The sequence below is a fragment of the Anarrhichthys ocellatus genome, unplaced genomic scaffold (genome assembly GCF_004355925.1).
Source record: "Anarrhichthys ocellatus isolate YVR2014 unplaced genomic scaffold, GSC_Weel_1.0 scaffold16, whole genome shotgun sequence".
Classification (NCBI taxonomy): domain Eukaryota; kingdom Metazoa; phylum Chordata; class Actinopteri; order Perciformes; family Anarhichadidae; genus Anarrhichthys; species Anarrhichthys ocellatus.
This window is the reverse complement of record NW_022280046.1, coordinates 5392048-5404027: the sequence shown is the minus strand read 5'-3', so window position 1 is coordinate 5404027 and position 11980 is coordinate 5392048. Positions and strand designations below refer to the sequence as shown.

General features: G+C 41.7%; 2 protein-coding genes across 3 annotated transcripts; one reads left to right on the top strand and one right to left on the bottom strand.

Annotated features, from left to right (window-relative positions):
• Window positions 1-400: 400 nt before the first annotated feature.
• ccnb1 (cyclin B1) lies at window positions 401-3901 on the bottom strand. Of its 2 annotated transcripts, none has more exons than XM_031855633.1 (9): window positions 3822-3901; window positions 3442-3570; window positions 2713-2826; window positions 2424-2618; window positions 2170-2328; window positions 1788-2024; window positions 1551-1691; window positions 1228-1338; window positions 401-1127 (listed from the first exon to the last, which is right to left on the bottom strand). In XM_031855633.1, the coding sequence occupies exons 1-9, from the start codon at window positions 3840-3842 to the stop codon at window positions 1023-1025; spliced, it is 1212 nt and encodes a 403-aa protein (XP_031711493.1). In that variant the 5' UTR covers window positions 3843-3901; the 3' UTR covers window positions 401-1022. The 2 variants fall into 2 exon arrangements, with proteins under 2 accessions (XP_031711493.1, XP_031711494.1); XM_031855634.1 differs by having other exon boundaries at window positions 2719-2826.
• Window positions 3902-5030: 1129 nt separating this feature from the next.
• On the top strand, window positions 5031-11496 carry LOC116388042 (AN1-type zinc finger protein 5-like). The gene is made up of 6 exons (XM_031855637.1): window positions 5031-5462; window positions 7904-8084; window positions 8239-8380; window positions 8851-8954; window positions 9222-9341; window positions 10050-11496. The coding sequence occupies exons 2-6, from the start codon at window positions 7928-7930 to the stop codon at window positions 10196-10198; spliced, it is 672 nt and encodes a 223-aa protein (XP_031711497.1). The 5' UTR covers window positions 5031-5462; window positions 7904-7927; the 3' UTR covers window positions 10199-11496.
• Window positions 11497-11980: the final 484 nt, after the last annotated feature.

The window sequence follows — 11980 nt, the reverse complement described above, 5'->3', positions numbered from 1 at the left end:
TCTGCAATAAAATGACCTCAGTTTAGCGCTGCAGGAGTTAAAGCAATACTTAGACTGGAATAGCGGCATTAAATGAGGGCATTCACAAAGATTGGTGCAGCTAAAGAACCTTTGATGTAACAGTATTGTACCGACAGAACATGGTCTAAAGACACGTTTGTAATGTGGACACAGCAAAACGCTTTTCATCTCGTTACAAGAATTAAAAATATATAAGTGATGCCCTTCAATGAAGTAGCTCAGTGAGAACATTTCCCCTTGTGATTTACACAACTGAACCATATCATCAGTTTCTCTCGTCAAGCCGACACAAGGCAGAACTGGAGGCTCACAGGGGACGCAACTTTGAGGTTAGCGTTCCCTCTAGTGGTGATTAACATTAGTGACAAGGGAGCATAAGTCTGGTTTGAACCATTTAATAGAGGCTTTAAGAACAAGACATTCAAGAAAGTAAAATATTGCTGTACATATTACACAGATCAATAAAATCCCATTAAAAAAGCCACACCCATCCACTGGCCCCTTTATTGGTGACCATGTTAAAGCATGCCTCAAGTTTTACATTTGCAGCCGCTTCTAAGCAATAAAAATTACTTGTCGGAGATATAAATTTGGGGCCTTGTGAAATTATATGGTGACAATAAAATATAGTCAAAGATATACAGAGACTTCAGATGGCAAGTAGTGCATTAACGAAGGGTGTTAAATATTGCAGCGGAGTAGTCTTTGATGCCGACTGAATCTCATGTAGAGTAAATAAGGTGACATAGGGTCACTACAGCCCAAGTCATTTCCCAAGACTAAACTGCCATCATGTGCACTCTTGAGGGCGAGCTTTCAGATTGAAAATTACAAACTTGTAGCATGCTTTCAAAAAAGATCAGTAAAAAGTACACATGATATTCAGTAGGTTATCATGCAAACCACTGACATGGTCCTTGGCATGCAGCTCCTTCAAAACACATTAAAACTTTTAGTTACAACTGTACATAGCAGCACATGGTGCCAAATGCGTGGTCGCCTCACTGGGTGAGCTGCTTTGCAAGATCCTTCACTACTGACGACTTGAGCTGTGAGATAGTGGCAATCCTCAACTGCTTCGAAGTAGAGTACTTCCCTTTAATAGCCTGCAAGAAAGCAAAGTTAGAAGTTACGCTTCAGATATTTATTGGCCATTCAGTTCAAACCAACAAGTGAACAGTTAATGTTGTTCAAATTAACACTTACCATGTGCTTGGTCAGCCCATCGTTCACCTTCACAACATTCTTGGCAATGTGTGCCATCACAGGAATCAAACTCTCTGCTGTGTAGTCCATGTAGTGCTGTAGTGTCACATCCTGAGGAGAAACATGACAGGTTTACCTTCTGAAGAGCATTACAGCTTCAGAGCAAGATAAATAAAGGATGGGTTACTTATAATGGACGAACACCCAACTTTGTATAACTGGTCACAATTCCTTAAACAAAGTAGCCTTGGCAAGTCTGTTGGCTTTCATGAAATATCAGCCAATATTTTCTGAGCTGTAAGAGTTGGAATAAGGAAACTCACCCAGTCGCCAGCATCTAAGATCTTGAGGGTAAGGGCCAAAGAAGCACTTGCAACCATGGAAGGTGGGAAGTGAACCATCTCGTAATCAACCATGGTGAGCTCCAGGAGGTATTTGGCCAGGGTGTGTTGCTCAGCAGTTACCTGGGGAGGAGACAAGACAGGAATGTCAGCGGATGGTAGACTGATAAAGCGGTTGCTGAATCAGTCTTACTGCCAGTTTAAGATGCAGCTACAAACTTCGTGAATCTTTGAAGCCCTTCTTAGGAACTGCAGGGGAAGAGGGCGGCCCAGTTGGAACTTGAGCACCCGGAGAATAGTCATCTCCATGTCTCTGATCTGGGCGGTGGTGTAGGCCTGGTCTGTCACGTAGGCAAAGTCGGAGATCTCGGGTGGATACATCTCCTCGTATTTCGAAGCAAGGAACATGGCGGTGACGCCGACCAGCTGCAGCTGCTTCTTGGGGACTGGGTGATCCTGTGTGAGGCGCAGTCACACAGAGTTTAGAAACAAGGGCGGCTTGTTCAACTTCAGTAGAACGTGAGGATTTTTAGGCTATATGTAGCAGCGTTTCAGGCAGAGAAGCAACACCGGTGGGCTTAAGTTTGATACAGTTCCTCACCTGAAGAAAGCGGTCAATGACTCCCACCGTCATGTACATCGTCTCCTGCAGCAGACGGAACTTCAAGCTCACTTGCACTAGCCAGTCAATGAGAATGGCCCGCATGTTGCCAGTCACCTCCTGACCCTGCAGGTAAGAGAGTCTGACGGTCTGCTCAATCTGAGGACACAGGAAACTGGTTAAAGAGGGGAAAAAAAAAAAAAAAAAAAGAAAAAAAAAAAGAGATAACTTCTGGAAAAAATGTTTTTGCTTACCTCAAGCTGTCTGAGGTACTTGTAGATGTCTTTCACATATTCGCTGCAGAGCATGGGGTTGTCGTAGTCATCTGCATCCACATCCCGGACAGCGGCGTGAAGCATGACATCAGAAAACGCTTGGCAGAGGTCAGCAGGCGCACAGCCAGAGGTCTCCATTGGCGTGGGGGATGCTGGCTCAGGGAGAACCTGGACCTATAGAAATCCCAACAAGAGTTCAAACAAACTGAAGCAACACACCCAGCAGTCATTAGGGTCTTGATGGCCAGATAGCTAGCATATAACTCACCCGCACCTCGGGCTCAGGCTCAGCAGGAACAACAATTTCTGGTTTTGGTTGTTCGACAACTGCTTTTTTGGTCGCAACTGCTTTGGTCTTCTTAGTGGCCTCTGTCTTGACATTCTAAATTGAAAAAGATTGACAAGTCTGAAGTTAAAGCTGAAATTGTCTTCTAGTGTTAAGGCATTTTCCTTAAAAACAAAAGACACTTCAATATGGAGACTTACCAACGCAGACAGTAAAACAGCCTAGGTTTTTTAGTGCCGGCCTGACAAAACAGTCAGCAAATACACAACTATGAGGTCTTTGAACATGTAGCCTAAACGAGCAATTTCCTACTCTTTCAGAAAGTAACATATAGAAATCAATAAATACACCCCTTCTTAAACAAATGCAAGTGGTTGCATGAGGTGGTAACGTTCCTGGCGCATTTCCAAGCACGACCCACACATTTAGGTATTCTATGGGCAGTTATTAATTCAGTATATAAGGCTTTAAACATGCAGACATGAAAATCCCACAAGACACACAGATCGCCTTTAAGTCAGTGCATTAAGTTAATTAGCCCACAAAGCTAACGTTAGTAAGACTTGTAAATGCATGGCTATGGTTGGTGCTTTTGCATTGTAGTGCTACGAAATGCCCTTCAGATAATAAGCACAATTATTTAATTCATCCATCTTTCAGAGGTAAAACAGTTTACTCACACGAGATTTCATAATTAAGCCACATATTTACCTTTTTCTGTACTTCTTTGTTAACTGCGATGTTTCCGATTTCTCCAAGCGCAGCGCGAGGCTTCATTGTGGGCCCGGCGGCCGAGCAGGCCTTCCCACCGAGGTCAGTCCTGGTAGAAGCCAAGCGGTTCTGCAGAAAGATAAATAATTTAACGTTTGAGTGGAATTGCATGCTACTGATTTATAATGTATTGCATAGTCTTCAGTCAAATTCCTATAATAGAACGGTTGCACGAGAGCAGACCCGACAGCGAGGCACGAGGATATTTAAACTTTGAGTCTAATGAATGCAAATTCTATAAAGACAGGTTTCTTCTGAACACCTTTCCAGTCATAATACACAAGAGGATAAATATAAAGAAAACCGTTTAAAATACGTACTCTGGTCACTCGAAGAGCCATTTCGAAATGCGGGTTGCTTCAACAGACTGGTGGCCACTCGTAATGGAGAATAATGCGATGTAGTTTCTAGGTTTGCAGTCTTGGTTTAAATCCTCGCTTACTACAAGCTGATTGGCTGTGACCTGAATTCCCCGAGCCATTGATTGGCTGAGCGCAGCTGTATCAAATGCGTTCCCCAGCCAACCAGTGGTCACGTGATTTAGATTTGCTCGTTTCCTTTTCCGGCTAAATCCTGCTTATTATTATTTTTTCTAAATTTGACGTACGTTTTAATTTCTTTACATCAACAAAATATTTAGTGAACACGTTCATATTTCCCATTTTTGCTTGTGTGGCAAACAGAAAGAACAAAGTCCGGAAGTGAATGCATTTACTTGTGCATTTACGCATTCCGATAAACCCCAGATTACTCGCATGATGGCTTTGTAATCATCTTTGTAATTATTTTTTCGATTACTTATCCCTCCCCCCAACCCCAAACACAAAGACACATATACAATGATTCAATGCCCAGTAATAGTAACAGTAATTCTATTTTAAATGAGTTCCTGACTAAAATATGTCTTTCTAGATCACCCCACATTTTCCCAAAACAGCTATTCTACTGTCAAACACATCAATCAACATATCAATTGAAGAATGCAGTTATAGTGTGTGTTCGGGGATCAATATGTGGAGCTCTTTACCCACAGACCTCTTTAAAAGAGGAATCAGTCATGTAGTCATGAATGAGCTGGTGCTTGTCATTTAGTTTTATGGCGTTTTTTTACCATTGTTTGTGTTGTATTTGTATAGAGGCACAAGGAAATTGTGATTAATGTAATTAAAAAAATAATGAACAGAGCAAACATGGTATCAGCAGACAGGCCACTAAGTATTAAATTATCAGGTTTCAAACTGACCCGGATTTAGGACATCCCCACTTTTGGAGACTTTTGTTCTGGTGCCCCCTGACCCCTTTGCCCCTGATCCTAGACCTGTTCAGTATTCCATCCATGTATGATGGTCTTATACCCTGAACTGTTCAAGGGGAGATAAAGGCAACGCGTCAAGGTGAGTAGCAAACTAGTAATCACAGCTCAACAGTGACAGTACAGAAGTCTCTTGGTGGAGCTAGAGTTTACGAGGAGCATTTGAAGGCAACACATCCTCTCAGACTTGTTTTCTTGATCTAACGTTACACGATGATACACGTTACACTTTCTGATTACATGAAGATTCATTGATAAGCAACACTGAGGTCGAAGCTACGAAGAACTTGGTAAATGAAGTAGGTCTACTGTTTTTTAATGGCCTGAAATCTTTCGTGACTATACTCAACACTCCTGCCTTCCAATCGGAGGATCACAATTTCCGTGACGTCTACCGGAAAAAGAAAGGACACAAACGCACCACGTAAAACAAAACAGATGCCCCCACAAATCAGCGACAGAGGACGGCAGCGAAGTTAGCCACCAGAGCGCCCAGGCTGAGCGGAGTCTACGGTTTAGTGAGAGGACTGAACAGAAGGTCACAAACAACGACGTACCTAGACGGCCCTAGTTAGTCAGCCCCAAGATACACGTAGTCATTCCGTCTGTCAAAAAGTTTAGAGGAAAAACATCGTTTCTCAGACACACGGTAAGTTAACTATCGTTAGTGAAACTAGTCAGCTAGCATACGTGGTTGTTTGGGAAGTTTCTGTAGTGAACAGTAAAACATTAACAATGTTAAAGTCACGTTTTAGCTGACGTTAATAGACGTTAATGTAAATGTAACTTCGTTATAACTAGGATTAAATAAATCGTTTTGGTTAACACGTGTCGATGAAAACTTTTTTTATCGAGCTGCGAAGTTTGAATATTAAATATAAGTGAAACGTGACTAAAACATCGTAAACCAGCTAAGTTAGCCACTAAACAACTACAATCACAGCATAATCATGACTGTCTTTGCTCTTCAACAACATTCTGTCCACTAACTAAACATACAGACTCTACTTGATGCTAACGTTAATCTGGTTGGCTACATGAAGGTTTTACGATTATTTGTTGTAGCTACCTTCTTAACATATTTGATTCATGGTCGTATTCCACACGGTAATACTCGTAAAGTGACTTTGTTATAAGTTGTTGTCAATATAATTAGTTCATCTTTAGTCGGAACAAAAACAAAGAACAGACAAAGCGAAGGCAACAGCAGTGCTAACTCATAGCTAACCACCTAGCATGCTAACATTAGCAAGATCACGAGAATCTGCTCACACGGTTGTTGTTGCTAACTCTAGTTAGCTCACGAGCAATTGAACTAAATCATCTAGAGCTTAATTACGCTTTGGTTATCTGTGTTTAAACTTGGAACTTTTTTAAAACTACACTCAGAGGTTACGATGTTCAACCTGCCAGGTGCCATGTAGCATCTTTTTTTTTTTTTTTTTTTTTTTTTTTTTTAAAAGAAAGGCTGTAGCACCAGCAGCCATTAGCTTGCTAGCATGACTCAGTGGATTTGACGAAGTAACCCGGCTGTGGCCCGGTGTTTGTCAGGAAGCAGCCGACATAACTGGTATTGATTACTTATAACACCCCGGTTGAGCACTTCTAAGTAGAGATGTTGTTTTTGAGCCTCGGACGAGTTTCACGTTAGCATGATCCCAGAACCACTAACTACATGTTGGGGGGACAGTGAGCGAATTTTGCTTTTGTCTTAACGTGCTCGTCTTATTGTGTGATCTACAGGTGTTGGGTCTTGTAGCCATGTTAGAATCTGTTTCCACGAGTCTCCTGCCCAACACTGTCTTAACTGTGTAGGATTGGGCAGACTCTGTCTTTATAATACGTTTCCTCCATGTGTTAGAGTTGATAGTAAATTTTTAATGGGAAAACCTTCACATTTTTAACGATAGCAGCTCTGTTTACAGGATTCTAGGTATTGTCTATAATTAGATGTGGTCTCAGTATTAAAGTAACTCGAGAGTGTGTACCTCGGAGATCACGATGTCACATTGCACTTCTGTGACAAAGAAAATCCTCCATACACAGGTCCATGTGAGCCTGGAGCTGCCAGGAGCACTGCCTGCAGGCACACAGACACCGGTGAAAGTGCAGATTGCAGGGGTCAAGGGTCGACAGTTTTAGACAGAGGAGGACTGATGCAATCAACCGTGATGTGATTAATTTCCTTTTTGGTTACCCCATGTTTTACCAGTAATTATTAAGTCTTCTCCAAGACTTTGACTAATATAATTATGTTTTATGTATTACCTTTGTTCAAAAGTTGAATGTTGTCCAAACAAGAGTTTTGCCCAATTAAAGTATTCTAAAATTGGTGTGACAAAATGATCATATCCCCCTACTATCTTATCCAGGGTTACAAACCACATCTCAGTCTTCATCAGTGAAGATCAAGAAGATATTTGCATACAATGCAAAAGAACATCTTATAAGGATAACAGGATATGTTGTGATCTCTCCCCGAAACAGCTATCCTGTGACAATTAGGTCATGTGATGGCACCAGAGCTTTCTCAGTCACTGTGAGGTGTGAGTTAAAGCTCCACAAAAAGCTTATTAACAGATTATTTGGGAAAGGAGCTTTTCTCAGTCGTGATCAGTGACTGTCTGGTGACCGTATGCAAATCACAATTTGATGTTGTATTAAATACATTAAATCAAATAGCTACCAGGTGATGCGTAGTGTTTTAATGCTTGTGTTAAGTGGAGTTGACTGTCAGGAAGACTGCAGCCAGGGGTGAAAATAGACTGTTCTGACCTGTGAATTATAGATATTTGTTTGTTCAATTAAATCTGCATACAAACGACAAAATCAAATATGAACATTGCCCTTCTCTGTAGTTGTGTATTGATCTTCTTGTTGTGATTGTTGGCTATAATGCAGCTGAGTTTAGTTAAATCCCGATATCACGGTACTCTGCATTCCAGACTCCAAGAGTCTAACTTTATCAGATTATTATGAAGCATCGCACTGAAAATGTCTTCTTCTTCTTCTGGGGGTCTATTTATAATTTCTTACGACCGGTCCTTTCCCCTGTATCACTCCAGCGTGTGTCTTTGTTTGTATCCTCAGGTACACCCGGCGGCAGACCTCATCATGGCCCAGGAGACCAATCAGAGCCCGGTTCCTATGCCCTGTGCTAATGGGTGTGGTTTCTATGGCAACCCTAGGACTAATGGCATGTGCTCTGTGTGCCATAAGGAGCAGCTGTCAAGGCAGAACAATGGAGGAGTCAATACTTTGAGTGCTCTTGGTAAGACCTGCTGTGTCCATCACACGATTTGTTTTTTTTGGACGTTGGATAAAACTCCCAGCCTCTGTGCCCGGCCGTAACGTGTCCGGCCGTAATGTAACGTGTGCCCGACCATAACGTGTCCGACTGTAACATTTGGTGAATTCTCCCTCAGGCGGCAGCGGTGGCCCCACAGCCGAGGCTTCTGCCATCCAGAGGTTAGAGGCCACCTTGAATAACGCTGCAGCTGCTGCAGTCGCTGCTGCAGAGGAGGCAGCTGAGGCCTCTGCCTCTGCTGCAGCCACCGAGGCTTTCAGGTGAGGGATCCCCTAGAGTAGAGCAACAAACAAGAATTCATTTTTAATAAAAGTCTTCAACTTAAAATCATTTTGCACCAAACTTGAAAACTTTTAATATTAAGGAAGATCAAATTTAAGATGGCTAGCAAACAAGGCAAAGTGTTGTTAAGCAATACAGAGCAAACATCTCCATATTGATTACATTCTATTAAATTCAGGTTTAAGTCTAAACAGAGATTAGTTTTTAATTGTGCAACAGAGCTCTACTTAATTCTAAACCTGGATGTAAATATTTTTTAAAAATCTGGAAAAAAAACTCAGAATTTGTCAACAAACTCATGTTGAGTTAAAGGCACCATTAAACCTGAAACAATACATCCGTAGTAGGATCTCATGAGTGTCTCTTCAGCCGATAAAGACAGTTGAATACATGGTAAATATGGTTATGTAATTATTTTTACTCATTTTGTCCTGTTTATCTGTTGCAGTGGGGTTTCAACTGCCATGTCTGTAACGCAGCAGATGACTGAGATGAGTCTCTCCTGTGAGGAGAAAGGAGCATCGGGGAGCAAAGTAGAGCTCACAGACCCAGGTGGGTTGGATGTAAATGGTAGTACCTTGACGTGTCGGCCATAAACTGATATATCTGGTTATTTTAAATTTAAACTCAACAAAATGTACCATGACAACATACTGTATATTAACATTGCAATATAAAATTGCGCATGTCTACATCTAATAATTTATCCTCTCCCGATTACATACATGAGGGGGGTTTTAGTCAGAGAAATTATTACTCTTTTTACAATTCTATGTCGGGTACTTTACTGAGTTAAGTGTTTTTCTTATGCATCTCCAGTTTTGACTCAGCCCACATCCTCCGCCTCTCATCCCTCCGCTGAGCAGTCCAAAGCCCCAGAGCCCCAAAAACCCAAGAAGAATCGCTGCTTTATGTGCCGCAAAAAGGTCGGCCTTACAGGTAAGAAGTGACACCAACAACCGACTTAATGTCTCCACTAGTCCCGGGTTTGTTCTTTTTCTTCTGGGTCAAGTTCATTTAGTTCTTTTAGTTTAAATATTGTAGTTTAGTTATTTACGATAGCAGCTGCGTTTCTGGCTTTAAACACAATTCGGTCAAACCAGAGCACAGCAAGCTATGCTTATCTGCCATTTTGTCACGCAGAATACGAGCAGCGGATAAACTTTTACTTTTTTCACAATGGCTGATTTTAAAAGAAGAAGAACTTTAGTGATCCATCACACCCTTCTGCAGCAAATGTAAAAGTAACACATTTGGCAGCAAAGAGCCAAAAAGGAGAGTAACAGATAATGAGTTGAGAAGTTTATTGATTTCACGTAGCGCCTTGTTAACACACCTCTCTCCTGCTGTTTCCTGTCTATCTCTTCACTGTCAAACTGTCTGATAAAGGACCTTTATCAGACAGTTTAAGGTCCTTAAAAACATCTTTACAGAAGCTTCTTGCATGAAGGATCCTGCAAAAGGCATCACTCAAGTCCAACGTCTTGTGACTACAGAATATTGAGATCTGTCTCTAGTCAGTCATTTTAAAAGATGAGTTTTTAAGGTTAACATCATGTGTGCCAGGATGTTTGCAGTCGGGGATGTTTCGCATTTGTGAGCACTTTACTGACATGACGCGGCCTGTCCTCTGCTGTGGCCTTTCAGGTTTCGACTGCCGCTGTGGGAATCTGTTCTGTGGACTTCACCGTTACTCAGATAAGCATAACTGTCCGTATGACTACAGAGCCGAAGCTGCTGACAGGATTCGCAAAGAGAACCCCGTGGTTGTTGCTGACAAGATCCAGAGAATATGAAAAGGACTCAGTTTGACTTTGAACACTGGGATCTATAGGCTTTAAAAAAAAAAAAGAATGGACTTGAGCCCAGCCTTCTTCCTGAAGGACCTGTTTTTGTTCTTTTCCCCTCGTTTGTTTCACATTCAAGACTTTTTCCCCAGTGCATGAAAGTTCACATATATTTTCAGCTTTCATTGTTGTTTTAGTGCGTGTCTAACACTTTTGAAGGGTTGTATATGTGGAGAGGTGGGGGGGTCCATATCATTGGAAGTGACTGCGAGAGGTTGCTGACGAAGGAGTCGTTGACCTTTTTAGAAGATGGCTGTGCTGCCTGGAAAGAGCTCGGACACTTGGGCCCGTTTGGTCTCTGAAGACCTTTCCTGCTGTTCGCTGATGGCGCCGTCTCAGCCGTGCTTGCTCTCTGCTGGCTTGAGTAGCAAAATGGTTGTTTTTCGTTTTCAGTTTTTTGGCCTCCACTTCACTCTGTGGGGTCCGAGTTTAACCCTCCTTACCTGTCAGACTTTGCGTCCTGGTAAGTTATCAGCCTCAAATGCGTCTGTGTGCCCCGCCCCTCTCTCTAACACACAGCTCAGACATGTTGCTGAAGAGACTTTGAAAAAGAAAAAAGACAGTTTGTTGCTCATATTCCTTCCCTCCCTCTGTGTGCGGCACTAGAAACACAACGTAGTTTAACAGTTTACTTCTTTTCTTCCCTCCTGTTGATCGTGGGCTGAACGCTGTGACCCGCTCTGTGCCCCGGGATCTGATTTGCAGGCACGTCGACGTCCTGCTCTTTAGGTCTTTCAAACCGATACTCGTTAAAATGTTTGTTTCCCCCGATTTCCAGACAAGTGGTGTATGCCGTGTGTCGTTGTATGACAAGTAGCCTGAACTTGTATTAATTTTTGCCTTCGAAAGGGTTTAGCTCCACTAATATTTCATCTTTTACTTCACTATTGAATGTTTTCCTAAATTTTTAATGTGAGCTGACAAGAAGTTGGGAGGTGTTGGACTGTTGCATACTGCGTATCAAACACGCCTGTGTGTTTGTGGGAGTAAATGTGGACGTCTGTTGTATGAGACTGAGTGGTTGTGTGCCGCGGTGACTTAGGCCTGTGGTCGTAGGTTATTAATCATTTTCCGTTTTTGATTTATTTTTCGTTTTGGTCTGGCTGCTTAACGTGTTTTTGTTTTTTACCCTTTTAGTTATGCAAGTTTGTACAAACATCTTTATTTATATACTGCAGTGTGCGTAATCTTCCAATAATAAAGAAATAATTGTATGATGTAAATAAATTATGTTCACAAATATAAAATCAAGAGTTCATGGCTCTTCAGTTTGTCACAGTTGTCAAAACAAAAATGTATAACTTGTCCTTGATTTCTGAACTTTTATCCATATTAATCTATATAAAGTTGTTTTACAGTAGCCGCTGTCGAAGGGAAGAGGTTTTCTCTTGAGTGTAAACTTTGGAACAATCAGCGGTCAGGAAATGTGACCAATTCAATGTTCAGTTACACTCAATCTGTCGAACAGGAACAGTTCACATCAAGATCAAAAATACATATTTTATTTTTACCTGTAGTGCTTTTTATCAATGTAAATTGTTTTGGTGTTGGAGGTATTGTCCTTGACACTAGAAAAAATAATCCACAAAAGTTGTGAGCAGCTTCATGTAGGAATTATATTTTTCCTACCGCACCCGTGCGTGCATCTACACTGAATAATCTTGGAGGATGCTATGAATGTTTACCTCTCGCACTGTGCAGTAGTCTGTACAAATTTGACATCAAATAGCC